The following is an 18,391-nucleotide window of genomic DNA, read 5'->3' on the forward strand; positions in this document are numbered from 1 at the left end:
CTCTTCACCAGGGAGGGGCTTCCCTATGATGAAGAAATATGTTCCATGTGGTTGAGAGAAAGAAAGAACTGGTACTCAACTCCAGGCCAAAAGCTAAAGAGTTCTGGGGGCAGTGGAAGAGAAGAGGCATCTTGGAACCACACCCAGTGTGGAGGGAGAGCCATGGGTGATCAGATATAGGCTGTGGGAAAAAGAGATTTACAGAAGCTATTTTGAATCCTACTCAAGAGGACCCCTGGGAAAGAAATGGGCGTAATGGAGTGAGTGCCTGTGAGAGGGAGGGTGGAGGCCAGCCTGGGGATTGAAAGATATCCTGGGAGACAGAACAGTTGCAGGGAGAGGGTCCAACAATAGTGGGAGGTACCATCCTCTGGGTCCCCAGACTGAATCCATCGAGCCTGGTAACAACTGTCCTCCCTCTTGTCTCTCCTCTGAAATTTTCTTCCTTCCCAGCAGAGTCCAACAAAGTGGCCAGAGAGTGAGGAAGCAGGTGAGGCTGGAAGAGAAGCAGAAGTCAACCACACTCTTGTCCCCCGACTCTGGCTTCCAATGGGAACAGTGGAGAATGAATGAATGAATGAATGAATGAATGAATGGCTGAATGCAAATTAAAATGTTTATCACACTGGAATTGAGAATGTGTGTTTTGGACTTAGAGAGGCCAAAGTTCTGACATCACTTAAGAGCAGCAACGAAGTTCATGACATCTGCCCAAATTTCCATCCAGGACCAGAGACGATTTCTTCACACCCCTTCCCCATCCCTTACATTTTAAAGGGGGTAGTGGGACATAAAAATAAATATGCATTTTGACCATATTTCATGAGGTGTGCAGTTATATTTTACACCCACTGCAGGATGTAAGCGGACCTCCCAAGCCTGCATGACAGGCTGGCCCTTGAATTTCATGTAGGAAATGGAAGCTACTCTGATTAATAAACATGGGGAGGAATTGGATGCTGGGGGTATGGGCAGAGGAGCCAGCAGGATGAAGTTTAGGAGGACCAGAACAGGCTACGTAATGTGAGGCTGAGTGCAAAATAAAACTGTAGGACTCCTTGTTCAAAATTAAGAATTTCAAGACAGTGACAGTGGAGTATTTAACTAAGTGAGGGCCCTGTGTGACTGCATGGGTTGCATGCCCATAAAGCCACCCTGGGCTGAGCCACAGAGGTCAGAAGAGAAGGGCACCCTGCTACGGGTCCAATTAGAGAGAGACTTGGGAGAAGAGGCTTGTCTAATCAAGACTCTGTCAGTGAAATGCTGTGCAGTGTGACTCCTCCTCAAGATCCCAGAGAAGTCGCAAACTTCCCCATGTGAATGGATTTCTTGTGGCAGCTGGTGAAAAGTGCTAAAACAGAGTAAGCCAAGTAGGTAAGGGGACCGCTGACACCTGGTTATTCACTTAACCTTTTCCATAAATTTCAAAGGTTTAGGTAAAGAACCCATGTTCTATGACAGGAAGTTTCCTTGTGTTCTATAGTATTAAGGGATAAAGTGGCTCTTTCTTTTTCTTTACTAGTGTAGCAGGATGTTACATGATAATTTCTCTGTTGCTCAGAATGGGCGACTGTGGACCAAATCTACAGGTACAGCAGCACTAGATACTTGACATTATAATGAAAACCATGGTTGGCAGGGGCCAGACACTGCTTCAGGGTTTGTGAAGAGGTGTCAGAGCCACACCAGCCCCTGCCTCGGTCTGTGCCTCTCCCAGCTGTGTGTGAGAAGTTGGCCTGGAGGGGACCTGAAGCAGATGCCTCTCACTCCAAAGCCAAGCAAGAGAGGTTCCTAGAAAATCATTCATGGAGAGTGGAGTCATGAAGGGGGAACTGGCACTTCATTTCTGACTGATTGTTTGCTTAGTCAGTAGACTTGCTGATCTTCCCCTGCCCCTCCTAAGCAGGGCAAAGAGGGTTGGAGACAAATAGGGGCAGTGTGGGGCAGCCTACAATCCCACCCTTGGCATGGCAAGGGTGTCTGCATTTTCTATGGATCAAGTAGATGCTGAGAAGGTGGCTGGCTTGAACCTTTCTTTCGGGCAATAAGAGACTATGGGGAGTACAGATGAGATGAGAGCAGTTGGAAGAGATCAAGGAGCATCCAGTTCTCTTAGGTCAGTGACCTGAGCAGTGTGAAGGTCCCTGTAGTGCTTCCAGAAGAACTCACTTGTAGAAGCAGCAACATTTTCTTTTTTGAATTTAGATATATTATTCTTTTTATTGCAATTGGGATTGGGATTGTATTCTTGACTGCTCTTTCTTTTTATGCAGTAACATTGGATTATAACATTATATAGCTTTCAGATGTACATCGTAATATATTTCAAATTCTGTGTAGATTACATCATGTTCACCACCCAAAAACTAATTATAGTCCATTCCCTCACATGTGAGCCTAACACCCCTTTTGTCCTCCCCCCCTTTCCCCTATGGAAACCACCAATCCAATCTCCATTGCTATGTGTTTGTTTGTCGTGGTTTTTATCTTCTACTTATGAGTGAGATCATATGGTATTTGACTTTCTCCCTCTGACTCATTTCACTCAGCATAATACCCTCAAGGTCCATCCATGTTGTCACAAATGGCTGGATTTCAAGAAGCAGCAACATTTTATAGAGAGGATGAGACAGCTACTCTTGATCTCCCACCCCTATCCCTCCCTTTGCTTTGGTGATGAGGTTGGCATCTTCAACTGGACTTGACTGAGTTTTTTAATATCAAGAAGTGATGAGGAAGTTATAGAGTCTGTCCAGGGTATCATTAAGGGATCTCTACCCAGCAGGAAAAGGAGATTCAACACGGCCCAGGTCGGGGCAGGATGGGAGAAAAATAATACCATTTCTGGTTTGTACCCTATGGAGTTGAGATTGCTCAATAAACTAGTTATATCTGACTATGGACTTCATATTCTTACGACTAAAGTTGAATCACTATTCATTTGTGTTGTGGTGCATTGTGTTTATAAATTGTTAGTTTGAGTGACCAGACTTTTTCTCTAAATCAAAAACTTGAAATATTAAATTAAGATAAAAGAGACACAACAGAAGGCAAATTTCCAGATATAGGTAGAGGAGAAGTATCTAATAATTACCTTTGTCTTTGATTCCTTTTTAAAAAAATTTCAATCTATCGTAGATTCACTAACAGTTGATGCAATGGAAAAACGGGTATATAAAACATGTTTGTAAGTGATTTGTTACGTTCATTTATTTCTCAGTGATGTTATTCTGTTAAATTATTTAATTTTCATCATAAAATTTATCAGTTTACTCTTCTACTTAATTTTTTACTTAAGTGTAACTGGGTTCATGACTTTTACATAAGACGGTGACGTGGCTTCTCTCTCTCCCTCCATCTCTCTCTCCCTCTTCCTCTCCCCATTACCAGAGGCTTCTTAAGTACTTGCAATGCTTTTTTTATTTAGACAAAAGTTATTTCATCTTTACATTACAGTATTCTTTAAGTCGTTTTGTATAACTTTCAAGGTACTAGCCGCACGGACAAGGAAAAATTGCTCTCAATGATAACCCATTAAAAGAGTGCAGGGACTCTTCACTCATTGTCTTCACTAGAGAGTTATTTGTAGATTACAGGCCACAGCTTCATATCATCTTTAGGGACAGGCTCCAGATTTCTTATTTTTCTTGTTTCAATTCTGTATCATCTCTTTTCTTGAATCCCAGTCTCCTAAAATGCAAGCAGTACAAAATGTTCTCATCCATCAGAACAATAGCATGTGAGAGCATATAAAAATACAAGCCATGATCCTAATTGCCTAATTATACTTGAGTAGAATTGAGTTGCCCTTGAAATGAGTGAGATATTGATGGGATTCTGAATTTGTAATGAGCACTCAGACTCACAAACTTACCATTGACTCATCGCTCTCCCTCATCACCGCCCCACTCCCAACATCTGATTAGTTGCAAAATTCTACCTCTGTATAACATCTCAGGACCTCAGCAGAAACCTCAGTCATTCTTTTCCTGATGAATAATGTCCAAAGTCCTTTACCTGGCCTTGAAGGTCGGCTCCCTCTGCTCTGACCCCATCCTTCTCGCCTTCTCTCCTCTCCTCTTCACATACCCTTTGCTCTAGCCAAGCTGAACTCCAGCTGTTCTTGGCTCACCTGGCTTTAGAATCTTTGCTCATACTCCCTCTTTGCCTGAAAACATCCTCTGTCCTCCCACCAGTCTCTGAATGTTCAAAATAGAACCACCTTTCAAAGTCCAACTCATGAAACATCCCCAGATTTCCACATGTAGAGACATTGTCTTTCTTTTTGACGCTCTGTAGGACTTTATTAGTGCTTCTAATATCATTTCATTCATTCTGTCAAATATTGAGGACTCACTGCATGCCAGACACAGTTCTAGGTACTGAGGATATAGTAAAGGACAGAAAACATGGGAGTTATAGAACTGAAATTCTAGTAAAGGGGATGGACCTGACATATGTAATATGTCAGATGGGGATAAGTACTGGGGTAAAAAATAAACCAGGAGTATTCTGAAAAGGTCTCATGGATAAGGTGTCACAGCTTGCCACCTTACTTCCTACAGGTCTTAATTAAAGTGTCCTGTTCTACTTTATATAAATTTTTTTTTTCTTTTTAGATATACTCTTTACAAGAAAATGATAGGTAGGTAGCTTATTAATTTTCTGAACTTCCTGTGGTACCTTGCACTCTGATTTGTATATAGTAGATACTTAATAAATACGTATTAATTAATACAAAGAATGATTATAACAGAACTTATTTATAAAATGAGATCCAGAAACAAAGGAAATATTTTGATTTAAAATTGAGGAAGAAAACCTTCTAAATTTGAAAACTGGGATATTGAGATGGTATCCTTTGCACTTGCAGGCAACTCCCTCAGATGGGACCTTTTACGTTAGAGAGGTCAAATGTTGGACAATATATCATAGGCTTAAATTCCCAATCCTGTCGTCACATGTTCCTACTTAATGTGTGGCTATAGAGCAATGAGATGGATGACTTAGGGGAAGCCATTTCATTGCTTTATACCTGTAGTCATGTTTATACCTGGCCTTAATTTACATGTATTTATTTCCCTGTGTCTTTGCCTTTTTCCTTCTAAGAAACTTAACTTTCTTAGAAACTTCTTTTGAAATGATGTAATCCTTTTCAAAGTTTCTGGACCAGCTCTGTACAACTGCCATGCATTTTAACTGGTTTTCAGGTATTTACCTTGGGTGTTTTTGATGGGAATTCTGGATTTCTTGGGGCTGGCAGGTCATGGAGTAAAGTAACTCATTGGCAGGTGGTGAATGCATGGATTGTTGGAGCAAATCACTCAGTGTCTTGGCGACACTTTTGGCTGTTGTTCTCCCGAACCTTTGGGGCAGGTTAGGAATGCGTCTCGAGATGCTTTCCTCTGTGTTTCTTCCAAATCTCAGAGGCAGGTTGGCCATTGCCCCAGGGCCTCTTTCGTCTTCCATGGTCCTCCCAAATCTCAATGGCAAGTTGGCTGCCGAGTGTGGCATTTTGTTGACTGCAGGTGTAATCTTAGTGACGTTTTTTGGACTCCAATCTTTCCATTCTTCAAAATTGAGACTTCTTTCCTTTTCTCCTTTAGGGTCCCCTCTAGGCTATAATTAGAATGACCGTTAAAATAATTTATTACTGTTAAACAATAGATTTGAATCTCAAATTAACTTAAATCCAGACATTAATCTGTAGAATTGTTAAAGATATAGACAAAGTTTGTGTTTTCATGTGCAGAATTTTTAAATAAATAATTTGTATTAAGCTTCTTAAAGCAATCTAGCTTCTCTGTCCCTGAACTATTGTTAGGCCACTATAAAATATTAATAAAATATATATAGTGAATACAGCAATCTGTTCGAGCAGCAGGAGCAATACACAGTGAAGTAGTGAAATGAGGCAAAAGTTATTTTACTGCAGTTCGTCTCTTGCAGCTTTTGATTCATGTTGCTTATTAAATTTTCCTTATATTTTTATATTTTGATTTTAGAGAAATCTGTCACTGTCTCTTCATGTCTCGTGTTTCGCCCTTTAAAGACCAAAGTGGTGGATACATGGAAACAGAGAAGGTAGCCAGGTTTTGGGATACACTTGGAGAAGGCTCCACTGAATTTCTTTTTTACCTGCTCATATTCAGAGTTTCACTCTAAAAGCATTCCTCAAGAAACTGATTGTATTTTTATTAGTACACAAATTACATTTTTAGTAAAGCACCAAACAGTTTGTGGGTTACTGCACCGCTAATATACCGACTTTAAAGGAACCATTTAAAATACAGAAAATATTTAATCACACTTAGTTTTATCATGAAAATTTGTCCATATGAAGATTTCTAAATGATTGATTTCTGATTGTGAAAAATAGTATATACCCATTTGAGCAAATTTGGAAAATATATAAAAGTATGAAGAAGAAAATAAAAATAACTTGGAATTTCACCATCTAGGGATAAACATTTTACTTAGGTATAGATTTACCACAAACTTGCCAGCTTGTAATTGCTAGGTAGAAAATATAGAAAATTGCTAGGTAGAGGGGCTGGCCCCGTGGCCGAGTGGTTAAGTTCGCGCGCTCCGCTGCAGGCGGCCCAGTGTTTCCTTGGTTCGAATCCTGGGCGCGGACATGGCACTGCTCATCAAACCACGCTGAGGCAGCGTCCCACATGCCACAACTAGAAGGACCCACAACGAAGAATATACAACTATGTACTGGGGAGCTTTGGGGAGAAAAAGGAAAAATAAAATCTTAAAAAAAAAAAAAAAAAGAAAATTGCTAGGTAGAAAAAAACGTATTTTTTTGGTTTGTAGTTGAAAACAATTCAAATGTCCAGCTGAAATGTGTCCACATCTTATTTCTGCAACTATTTATTACAACTGTGCACTTCTGAGTCAATTGAAAACTATTAATGCACCTTGTGCTTTGTACTAAAATTGTCACCAGAGGCCAAGCTGTTTGCTGTTGTGCTACACAATACAAGTTGCATCAATACACTGTCATGGGAAGGCTGAAGTTTGACAAAAAATAAAGCACAAGTTAACTTATTCCTTACTCTTTACAAAAGTGTTAAATTCAGGACAAATATTACATAGTTAATGCTAGTCATATTAGAGTTAGAAAACTTACCTTAGAATACTTGTCATAATTGTCTTTGCTGTAAAGATTGGACATCATCAATTCGTCTGCACAAAAGATGTTTGATGTTAACAAGCTTGAAGTGGCTAAAGTCAACAAAATGAGTCGTTTTGCTGAAATAAAATCCATTTTGTCCAAAATCTAGAATTAAGCTTATGTGTGCAGCCTGATGTCTACAAGAAGGGAAATTATGGTCTTTTTATACTGTCTAAAAACAAAGGAAAGTTTGCTTTAACGGTGAAATCAATCCCGTGTGGTTTAAGTACTAATATTAATTAGAGTGGCTAACTAAAATATGTATGTAAGGAATGTGAGTAACGTATTCTAGGAAGACAGGAGTGTTTCTGCTCGCAAATTCATTAACTTTGAAAATAATTTTCCTCATTATGAAGGAGCTTCTAATTAGGTAAGTTTGAGGCCATCGTAATTAAGATTCCAAACAAACAGAATGCTTCATTTCTCTGAGCTCAAACAGGAAGTCTTTTGTTGGTGGTTGCGTCAGTTCTTGGGAGAAGGAAAAAAAGTATTCAATACGTGCTAGCTATGTTAAAAAAAAAAAACCCTTTTTTTATCCACACAAAAGAGTTAGACATAGTATTTTCTAAATGTCAAACAAAATTAAGAGTGTGAAAAGAATTCTAAATCATATAGTACCCAAATAAAATGCCATTAATTAACTTTTTGTAAAATGCTGTTTGGTTATTAAAAAGCTTCAGGAGTAAATGTCAGCTGTAATGTGAAGGGTGTGCATAAGACCATGCGATAGGCATTTTGACAAACTGGCTGTCTCAGGACAAGCTGGAGGCAGTTCAAGGCCTTTTGTATTTGCCCTGTGGGCCTTATTTGGCAAAACTGTATAAATCACCCTGATTTTATTTCTATGATGATGCCGCATCCTACGTTCCTCCTAAAAGTACTTAAGAACCCTAGCAGAGGATTGGTAAGTCACACACATGCTAATTTTGTTAGTCCCCTGGCCCATATTATTTAGTTAATCTCGAATTGCTACAGGCACACTGACATCATGGCATAAGAAAAGAATTTACAGAAATAAATGCTTATTTACTGAAATGCCAAAGCAAGTCTCTTTTGGAGCAGCTGACTGTTATTCTTAAAGACCTGCCTTATCGCTAGACTGCCTAGTTTCCAGAGAAATCATTACTTGTTCCCACCTGTCCATTCAACCCTCTCAGGAGAAAAAGACCTTACATTGATTGATTTCCAACACTAGCTACAGACACTTAGGGGTGAATTCACAAAAGAGCAAGTCATAAAATGGCACCTTTTATATCAAGAATTGTACCACCTCTAGCCTCTCTCACCAACCTACCATAATTTGAGGTTTGAGATGGGCAGAAGTGAAGCCCTTTCTCCCTGTTAAACATCTCCGGAATAAATCAGAAAGTTGAAAAACAATTGTGGGAAAACTTTTTGGGTACTCCAAAATCACACTTGCCTGTGGCCTCCATTAAGGGAGTTGACATCATTGGTCTCATTTGCTTTGGCCTGTGGTAGCCAAGAATCCCCAAAGTAGAAGGCAATTAATTTAATTTATAGTCTAGTGTTAATTTTGTAATGGCGTTATTGGATTATTTGGGTTTAATTTCCCTGAGGATTTAATACATTTCTCTTCCAAATTGTTCCTTTGCAAACTGCTGATGGAACTTCCTTTTTTTGTGGTCAGTAGATCCAAACTTTTGAACAATGGATGCAGCAAGGAGCAAGTTATATTGGCTGAGTTCACACCCTGGAAAAAGTGGAAGGGATTAGCCTGGGTCTCTTTTGAAACATGCTTGTATGTGGTTGTTTCAAACTTCAGCAGTTCACCAGTTTTCAGTGCTGTGACTTGGGGTTTTGGCACATCGATTAGAGTTTTTCTGGTTGCAGTCAGCATCTAGAGTAGCTGATGTGACTGATTACTCCCTTGCCTCCAAGTTTAAACTTCCAAGTTTGGAGTGTAATTAGTGTTCTAATCTTATTAATATACGGCTTGGCTGTTTTCAACTGTATCTTCAGTTAGCTTTGAAAATGTTAGCAGATATAAAACAACATTACCTAACATATGCGGTATGAAATCATCATAAATTGTTCGATAAAATGTGCTGCCACAAACACAGCACATTTAGGGATTCACAGCACATACGAGCATCCAAAAAAAAAAAAAAACTATCTCCCTGACACATGACATTTACACACATGCTTCATTTACTAAGATTTTAGAGATATTAAGGCTACTCCTTTCTAAGCTTCTTTCTCCAGCCTGGACACTTCTCCTGAGCTTTAGACCTCCCAGGCACTCAGCTTCCTACCAGACAGTACTGTCGAGGTGTCCCACAAGCATCTCAAGTTCAGTATGTCTGAAATGGAATTTATTCAATACCTGTCTCTCCTCCTATGTTTCTAATTTCGATGAATAGGACTCTATCAGTCAGAGTCTAATCAGAAGATAGAAAACACAGTAATTTGAATAGGAAATGATTAATATAAAGAATTATTAATTATAACAGGATTAACAATAAAGGGGCAAAGAATACACTAGGGCCAAGGGAGATTATCTAAGGAAAGGATAAATTGATGGGAATTTAGTGCGTATTGGAGAAGGTGTGGATGGCAGAGAAGTTTTCTGGGTAACCCCGGTCAGAGCCTGTTTGTAATCACAAGGGGAGACATCTTTTGGCAGTGCAGAGGGCCCAATGTTGGGAAGGCAACTTCTAGGATATCTCTGAGACTCACTGGGAATCTGCCGCTGAAATTTGAAGGGGGTGAGCACTACTAGATGTCCCCGACACTACCACTGGCAGCCATGTATAGGAGCACAAAGAAGCAAATGGAAGCACACTTGAACCAGGAAGAGAAGTCCCTTCCTCCTGCAGTATCCCTCCAGTGCCTTCTACCAACAAAGCTTAAAACTGTGCCAGCTACAAAGGAGAAATGCTTACTGGGTCCATATCCATTATCTCAGAGCATGCAGTGAATGGTGGATTTGGAGCTGAGAGGCAATAAATAGATAACTGGTGCAGTTACTATATCTACCCATTTATCCAGTTCAAAATCCTTGTGAGATCCTTGACTTTTTCCTCCCCTTTTCTTCCACATCCCATTCTACAGTTAGTGAACAATTGTGTTGTTTCTAGTTTTGAGCTATTACACTCAATAATAATAACCAATTTTTTTGACCACTTATGATGTGCCAGGAACTAAGTCCTTTGTGAATTCACTTGTTTATCTTTCATAATAATCCCGTGAGCAGGTACTATTATTGTTCCTATTCTACAGAAAGGCAAACTAAGGTGTGGAAAGATTAATAACTTTCCCTATAGGTGGCAGAGCCAGGATTTGAGTGCAAACGATCTGAATACTTACTCACTGAGCTAGTCTGCCCAGTCCAGTCTGGTCTTTCCTGACTTCTAAATAGCTCTTACATCTGTTCAATTCTCTCCTTCCCAATTTCTATTATTCAGTTCACCATCTTCTCTTGCCTAGATCTTTTTTGTGGTCTTCTCCAATTCTTCCTCCACAGTGCAAACAGAAAAATTTTTATAAAATACAATATATTTATGATTTCTTCCTTAATACCTTTCAGTGGTTTCCACTTTCTCTTGGAATCACTTAGATAGCCCAGTCTTCATGACCTGTTCTCTGCTTATTTCTCCAGTATTATCTCTCGCCACTCCCCACCAACTCTGCTTTATGACAAACTTCTTCTGTTCTTCCAAATGGATGAGGCTTCTCTTGCCTCCAGTCCTCTGCTCACGACTTTCCTGTGTTTGGGATATTCGTCCACTCCCCTCTTCTTCTTACATCTACTCATTGTTTGGGTCTTGGCTGAGGCAGCGCATGTTGTGAGAAGTCTCTTCTGACTTCCAGCTCCAGTAAATGGCTCTTTGTTCTTCCCTAATCAGGATTTGTCCTGTTTCCCTGTCTCCTCCTCCACTGCTCTGTGAACTATGTGAGGGCAGGACCTTGCTTGTGCAGATCATAGTGGTATTTCCATTGTCTGTCTCACAGAAACTCAGGGAATTTTATTTCTAAAGGAATAAATAAATTTTTCATCAGGATTGGGAATAGGAGTTGAAAGTGAAGTTGCTTATTAATTATTTTTCCCAGTTTTGGCTGTTGACCAGAGTTTTCTCTTTACTGTGACTTATACTTTATTAGAGCTTAATTGTGTGGCTTATCCTGAAATCACAACATCTTACCATTCTCTTGAGGATTCACATCTGAGGCTTTCCCAGACTGAGACCCATACATGGACAGTCAGGTAAGAACAGGTTGAATGTGAGTTTTGGTTTATTCTGTTGTAGTACAACATGCAGCTTGATGAGTTCAACATGTTCTGATGGATCTTGCCATGTTGATGGGTGTGAAAAGGGTGTGAAAAGGGCCTACACAGCCCGAAGCAGGGCTCCCTGATGATGCTTCAGGGTCTCCCACGAGGCAGACTTCACAGGCCTACTGGCTCCTCTGGCTGAAGGCAGAAAAGGATTCTCTGATTGCTCATTATTTTTTCATGCCCACTAGATGCACCCTAACTTCTGGCAGGCAGTTAGGGTAGGGGACAAATTATTGCCACCAATCAGGAACTGAGCTGACTTGAGTTGGGTTTAGGACTCTGTAAGGCTCTGGTTTATCTACACCTCGAATAAAATATTTAAAATAATGGGTTGTTTTTAGGCCTTGGGCTGCAACTTTTCATTTAAATCTTTATGTAGAAGGGCCAACTCATGCCATGCATTGATCCAGGTCCTTGACGCCACGGTGAGGTCTACCAAAGAGGCGGTGAATTTTAATATCCAGAGGAACCTCATTCTAGAACCCTTCTCCTCACCCTCAACCCAGCAGTTTACTTCCGGGGTATTTGCCATTTTACACTGTTTGTTTTTCTTTCCTTCTAAGGACAATCCAAATGTTGTGCGATGCAAAAGAATTTATGGGCATTATAGTCTTATTTTGCGTTTCATGTTTGCAAAGTATTTTGCAACCATTTGTTAACTAATTTTAGGCCCTCTTTGGAGGATGGTGGTGGTATTACTGTGTAATTCATTTCAGCATTATGTGTGCAAAGAGAAGGAAATACCTGCCTTGGTTCCAAATAAAATCATCCTATGCAAATTGCATAAAATTACTATTTTTAAAATGTGTGGTGGTGCCTTTATTTCAAGATTTATGAATGTTTTGTTATAATGAGCTTGTCATATTTTGATAGCAGGATTGTATTTATTTCTCTGCTTTTTATTCTGACGGATTATAATGCCAGGGTCTTGGAAGGTGCCGACATGAACATGGGACAGAGATTATTTCTCCATGTAGTAAAAGCGGTTGAAATTCAATTCTAGTTGAAGTAACTTAAAGAATCAATTTGTACGATGCAAGAATAAACATTAAATATTTATAAAAGTTAATTCATATGATTTATTACAGAAGGTTGATTAAATGGCAAGGTCCCTGTGTCTAAAGGACATATTTTAGAACAATATATTGAACAAACTTTCAGTATCAGTATTAGGTCTTTCAAACGATATGGAGTGGTAATGTTTTAAAAAATGTTTAAAGCAGTTGTGCAAGGCTGATTAAGAAGCAGCCTCTGCAGCACAGCTTTCCAATTCGAGCTTTTACGCTTTTTAATGTTTCATTTTTATTGACATTTTTTTCCTTGCAGGAAAAATGTGTGATTTTTACTGGCCTGGCAGGGGGTTGTGGTACCTCTTGCCAGAGTGTCAAGAAAACTCAGAATTCTCTACATGAGGGACAAAGACCAGATGTTTAGTTAAAACAACCCATAGCTTTTATACAAATATGGGTAATGGAAACCCAGACCTTTACTGGGATTTTTTTTTTCTCTGTTTTTGGCCAGTCTTGCTTTTAAAATAAGTGAGCAGCCACCTTGTCTTCCAACCTGAATGGAATAATTTAGTTTCTTACAAAGTGTGTGCTTTTTCAATATCTTGGTTTTTTTGTTTTGTTTTTTCTTTGTTTTGAAGGATTCTGCTCTAAAATGTGGAAGGTACTCTTCAAATAATGATTTGCTTTAATGAAAAGAATGTTTGAGAATTTCAGTAGCTTAGGAAGGACCTGGCTTAATCCTTGGGCCTTTTCCACTAGTCTGGCTGCATCTTTGCTGGGGAGGAATTCTGTTGCTTAAACCTACACTGATGTGGGTTTTGGAGGATGTGCATAATGACAACTGTTTTCGCATCTCAATCGGGAATAAGGGCAGCTGGGTAACTAATAAAAAGGAGCATCATTACAAATATGGATCCACCCCAGGTGCTCTTTCATCTCTGATGAAAAGAGATGATAAGGGGGCTAATTCAAGTATGTATGTGAATGGGTTGTTGTTTTTTTCTTTTTAGTTGGAGGTCAGGTAGTTTCTGTGCTCCTGAGTGCCGTTGGTAGGAGCTTCTGAAAAGGTCCACAGCAGCCATGCAGTTCCCGTGGTTCTCAGCAGAAGCTGGCCTAGCTCTCACCACCCTTGCATTAATGCACTGGCACTTTGACTTTATTCTGTTCTGTTACCAGTCCTTTGGCTTTGGCCACACCACCTGCCCTTCTGCTCTAGGTCTGAGCTCATTTGAGTATCTCATACCAGTGGGCTCCTGCATCATTTGGATCACAGTGGCTGGACTTCATCACTGAGGAGGAGTTTACACTTCCCTTTGACATTGGTTTTATTGGACCCCCAAAGAGATGTGTCCGTGACATAGCCAGGGATTACAGCATGGCAGTTCTGCTAGCTAAACTCAACCAATTCCATGACAAATAAAACTCAACCAATTCCAAGCAAGCAAACAGAAAAATCCTCAAATAGTTGTCTTTGGAGGAACATCTAAAAACATACTTCTAAACCTACTGTGGCTTTAGGAATAAATTTAATTAAAGGAGAAGATTTTCTGGCAATCTCTTGATTCTAAAAGACGAGATCTAGGCAGAAAATTCTGTACTTACTGAGGTTAAATGAGCTAAATGAATGTTAATGTAATCCTATTAAATACATAATGGATTTAACTTTATACTGGATCTTGTACCAATTAAGTTTAAGAAATCAGATATTTCCCCATTGAGAACCTATAATAAAGAAAATAGACAATGCTGGTAAAGGTTTTAGAACATATTTAGACACACAAGCAGGCATACTATCTCTAGGGACAATAGCCTATTATAAACACAAGCTTGGATGACTCAGAGCAGTTTTATAAGGGTGGGCTTTGGCTGATGGGCTATGGTAGAGCCCATTCTAATTCACTGATAGGAGTAGCCAATGATCCATGATCCAGAAGCATCCAACTAGGAGACTGATGTGGATCTTTTAGTAAATTCCATGCCCCATCCCCCAACCTCTAGGTCAAGAGCGGTGAAATAGCCTTTCTTATGTTTCCATATTCTTGAGGCTGATTTATTTGTTTAAATTTACCACTTCAAAACTTCTCTGAATGTATATCTTAACCTGATCTAACTTGGATAAAAATATCCAGGGAGAAGGGGTTCCAGAATCCTGGGGAGTCCCTGATACACAGGCTAAGCAGGGCATGGTGAAAGATGGAGTAGGAGAGAAATCACCGTGGGCTCGCTTTGGACCTTCCTGCCTCTTGAGCAGTTTCCTATTCTTGTGAATGTTTGTAGTTGATGCTTTCATATTGGCACAGCTGCAAAACTGATTCTCCTTTACCTGATATATTATTCAGAGCTCCTTGGTTGCCATTAGTGAAATTTTTAATGTGTTTAAGCAAAATGAGGAATTTATTATGAGGATACTGGGATGTTTTATAAATGGGATAGGGGCCTATAGAACGTCTGGAGCCTAGGAATCAAATTACCTTCAGAACTTTCTCCTGGATCCTCAGTGCTTCTCTCAGTGCATCAGTTTCATTATCCTTTCCTACTGACATTTTGATTTTTCTGCTTCTCTATCCATTTATTAACACCTGAGTTTGAGTATCCTCAATTTCAGCCATCCCATGAGAAAATGCCTCATCTCAGTTCCACCTTCAAAATACTAGGGAAAGATTCTGATGGGCCCAGTCCAGATAAGGTGCCCCATCCTGAGCCAGTGATCTGTGGCCAAGGATGGTCACATTGCATAACATAGAGGATCCTATTGCAAGCCTGTGAAAGAGTTGGGGGCAGCTGGTGCTACTAGGAAGACAATATAAAAGGTGTTCAATACAGCTGGATAGATAGAGTGTAAGGGAGAATCTGAACTGTTCTCTCCCTGTCTCCAGTTCCCCAAGTGGAGGAAAACTACTTCCAAGCTGGTTAAAAACTAAGTTCTGAGTTGCAGTCAGAGGGTGATGTAACCATTCTGTGTTGGTGTGGGCATTTCTCTGTTTCTCTCTAAAGATGAGAGGTCTGAATCCTACCCTGGTGATTCTAGTAGACAGTGCTTTCATCTCTGCCATCTGGGTCTTTGTTTTTGAAAGCAGGTGTTCTTGTGAGATATTTTTCGTGGCTCATGTGGGGCTTTGATGGTAAAAACAAAAACAAAACAAAACAAATTCTAGATCTTCCTTCCCCAGGGGTGTCTGAGGGCACAATTCCCAGCTTTTCTCCATATATCCATCAAAAGCTGTGCCAACCTTGAGAGCCTGTAAGATTCCCTTTCTCCCCTGGCAGGTGAGAACCCTGGCTCAGGTGTTTCTCTTTGGCATTTGGAGGCGCTCCTGTTTCCAACGTTATGCTCAGCACCAGATATGAAGCACTATCCTGAGAATTTTAAGACCAGGTGGTTTGGTCCCTAAATGGTCCTAAACTCTTTTTAACTTGGGCCTCTTTCCTAAATGTTTCACGCCCTTTATTTCGCTGTGGTCCTACTGACTTGCCTCATTTCTTCCCACTGAGTTTACTAAGGTCGAGTGAGTTCTATGACCTGGAGTAGAGTGGTTCATTGCTTTTGAGCAAGAAAGTTTATTTTTCCATTAAGGTGGCAGATTTGCCATTCTCTGCCTGACACTTGGGTAGTCTTCCTTGGAAGCACTCCACAATTCCCTTCCCTCACATAACTGTGTAGAGATCAGTGGGAAGTATTTATTTTGGAGACGGTACAAATAAGACTCTTGTGTATAATTCCAAATATAAGTACCTATTCTTTTGGTAGTTAGGTTCATTGTGCTCTGTCAATCTTTTGACAGTATTTATACTAAATTAGAAGTAGTAATAATGGGACATCCTGGTTCAGTCCTACAAGCATATCTGTCTACAATAAAATATTTGCTTTTATTGACAGAAAGTATTTTACAAGTGTTCACTAAAACAACTTGATAACTGCATATCCATTATCAATAACCCAAGACAAGGAATTACATGGTACGTGACTCACGTAACCAATAAGGAAGCCGCCATTTCCATAATTATAAAGAATTCATATCACATCCATTTTACTATTCTGTATCATTTGACCCATTTATGGCTCATTTTGAAAGAGGAAGATTTAAAAATTTATAAAGTTTTTTTGAATGAAAAATCTTCCAGGTAATTTCTCCCTTCCATTGCAAGCAGTAGGTGCTCTCCACCTACGAGGCTGGGCCGTTTGGTTCCACACCCCTCTCCTATAGCTACACGCTAGTGAAGGAAGTTCAGGCTGACCCCTCTCCCTCAGCATAGAGCCCGAGCAGAGGACACATGCCCCCACTCCAGGAAGCCTTCTGAGAGCTAAATTGTGAAAAGAGTTGGAGTGGGGGAGGGTGATGCGGATTGGCCACATTCTGGGAAAAATTAAAGCCGTGGGGTGAAGGACAGCCACTCAGTGTCCATGTGCTCTCTGTTCAGTGGCCCTGTCAAAGGTTTTGAACAGCCCGTTTTGAGAAAATGTTGAGCAAATGCTCAGCAGGGCTGGCTGAGTCATCAGCCCAGAAACCCCAAAATGTCAGTTACTGGTTGCTGCCGCTGCTGCTTCTATTCTTCCTGTCTCCTAGAGTTAATTACGGGTCAGGAGGAAGAGGAAGTGGGATGCAGGCTGGGAGGGAGGAGAGCATCCGTAACTGGAAGGCTGGTAGAAGATGAACTTTTATCTTCTAGGTTTTCTTTCTGGCACAGAGGAGAGAACCGGGCCTAGTGAACGATTCTTGGCCTGTTATTCTTTTCCCTCACCTCCACCCTAAATCTCAAAAGTAGTTGAATTTGGGGCATCTTGTAATTAGGGTCAAGGAGATCCCCAGATTTTTGTCACATGTGAAGACCTGGGGCAGTGTTGTTCTTGATACACCGTAAATTAGTCCTGAGAGATTCTAACCCCTCCCCCACGTGGTTGGATTGCCTCACCCTCTCTCTGGATGCGCCTGCAAACAACAGTTGCCGAAGTGATTTTGATGAAATGTGACATTTGCAGACTGTGGCCACCGACCAAAGAATCTGAGCTAGAGTATCCAACATTTTACAGGCTACAAAATAGAAGCTGGCCAGCATTTATTGCTTGTACTAACAGCTTGCGCCAAGTTTCCTAAGCCTACGGAGCAGACCTCTTACTGCTGCTAATTTTACTGTCAGCAAACAAAGGGGAAATAGGAAACAATATGGAACAACTGAAGAGGGCGTCTGTGAAAGTGATATAAACTCAGGTAATCTGAAGAGGGGGCAACTTTCTTATTTCTAAAACTAAAAGGGACTCAATTTGCACAGAAATAAAATGGAAAAAAAAATGTAATGTAGAAAAAGTTATAAGCAGAGATTCTGCACCGGTTTCTCAGGATGGCAGTAATTTACATATTAAGGCAGCCACGAGGGAAATGTTAAAAACTCTCCAGGGAAATTTCCAGTATGATGGATAGAACTTTAATATTAATATAGGATTCATCATGATAATGTAAGTCATAGATCTAAATCTTCCTTCATCAATTGAATCAGTCCTTTTCCAGCCTATTATACAGATAGTACATGCTTTAAATAGTGTCATATAACAGGCCTGAAGTCTTTCTTTATTGCAGTTTCTCAAATTCTGTTCACAGGAATGGTGACCCACTGAGTCATTCATCTTTCACTGTGTTATCTAGACCATCTGCATTTCCCTCCCTTTTTTTATTAATATTTAGTGCTCCTTAAAATATACTTAAATTGTGCTTTTTTTTTTTTTACAAATAGAAAAAGCATAATTTGACACATACTATTTCAAAATATACATGCAGTGAATGTAAAGGGAAGATCTGATTATTAGTCTATTTATTGATCATTATGCAAAGAAGAAAGGTATTTTCTGGGTTGCTATTTGGTTTGGTTATCTAGTACCTAATTACCAGCCATATGCATGTGTATTGT

General features: G+C 40.0%; 1 protein-coding gene across 3 annotated transcripts in view; it reads right to left on the bottom strand.

Annotated features, from left to right (window-relative positions):
• Positions 1-3,408: 3,408 nt before the first annotated feature.
• NPVF (neuropeptide VF precursor) overlaps positions 3,409-18,391 on the bottom strand; it is a 68,870-nt gene continuing 53,887 nt past the window's right edge. The window contains exons 5-7 of one of the 3 annotated variants that reach the window (XM_070510563.1): positions 7,139-7,194; positions 5,219-5,619; positions 3,409-3,690 (exon numbers count right to left, since the gene is read on the bottom strand). In XM_070510563.1, the coding sequence (XP_070366664.1) occupies positions 3,639-3,690; positions 5,219-5,619; positions 7,139-7,194 (509 nt within the window). In that variant the 3' untranslated portion in view covers positions 3,409-3,638. Of the gene's footprint in view, positions 3,691-5,218; positions 5,620-7,138; positions 11,297-18,391 lie in introns of those variants that run through there. The other 2 variants (XM_070510572.1, XM_014838997.3) reach the window with 2 other exon arrangements.

This window comes from Equus asinus, chromosome 1 (genome assembly GCF_041296235.1).
Source record: "Equus asinus isolate D_3611 breed Donkey chromosome 1, EquAss-T2T_v2, whole genome shotgun sequence".
Lineage (NCBI taxonomy): Eukaryota > Metazoa > Chordata > Mammalia > Perissodactyla > Equidae > Equus > Equus asinus.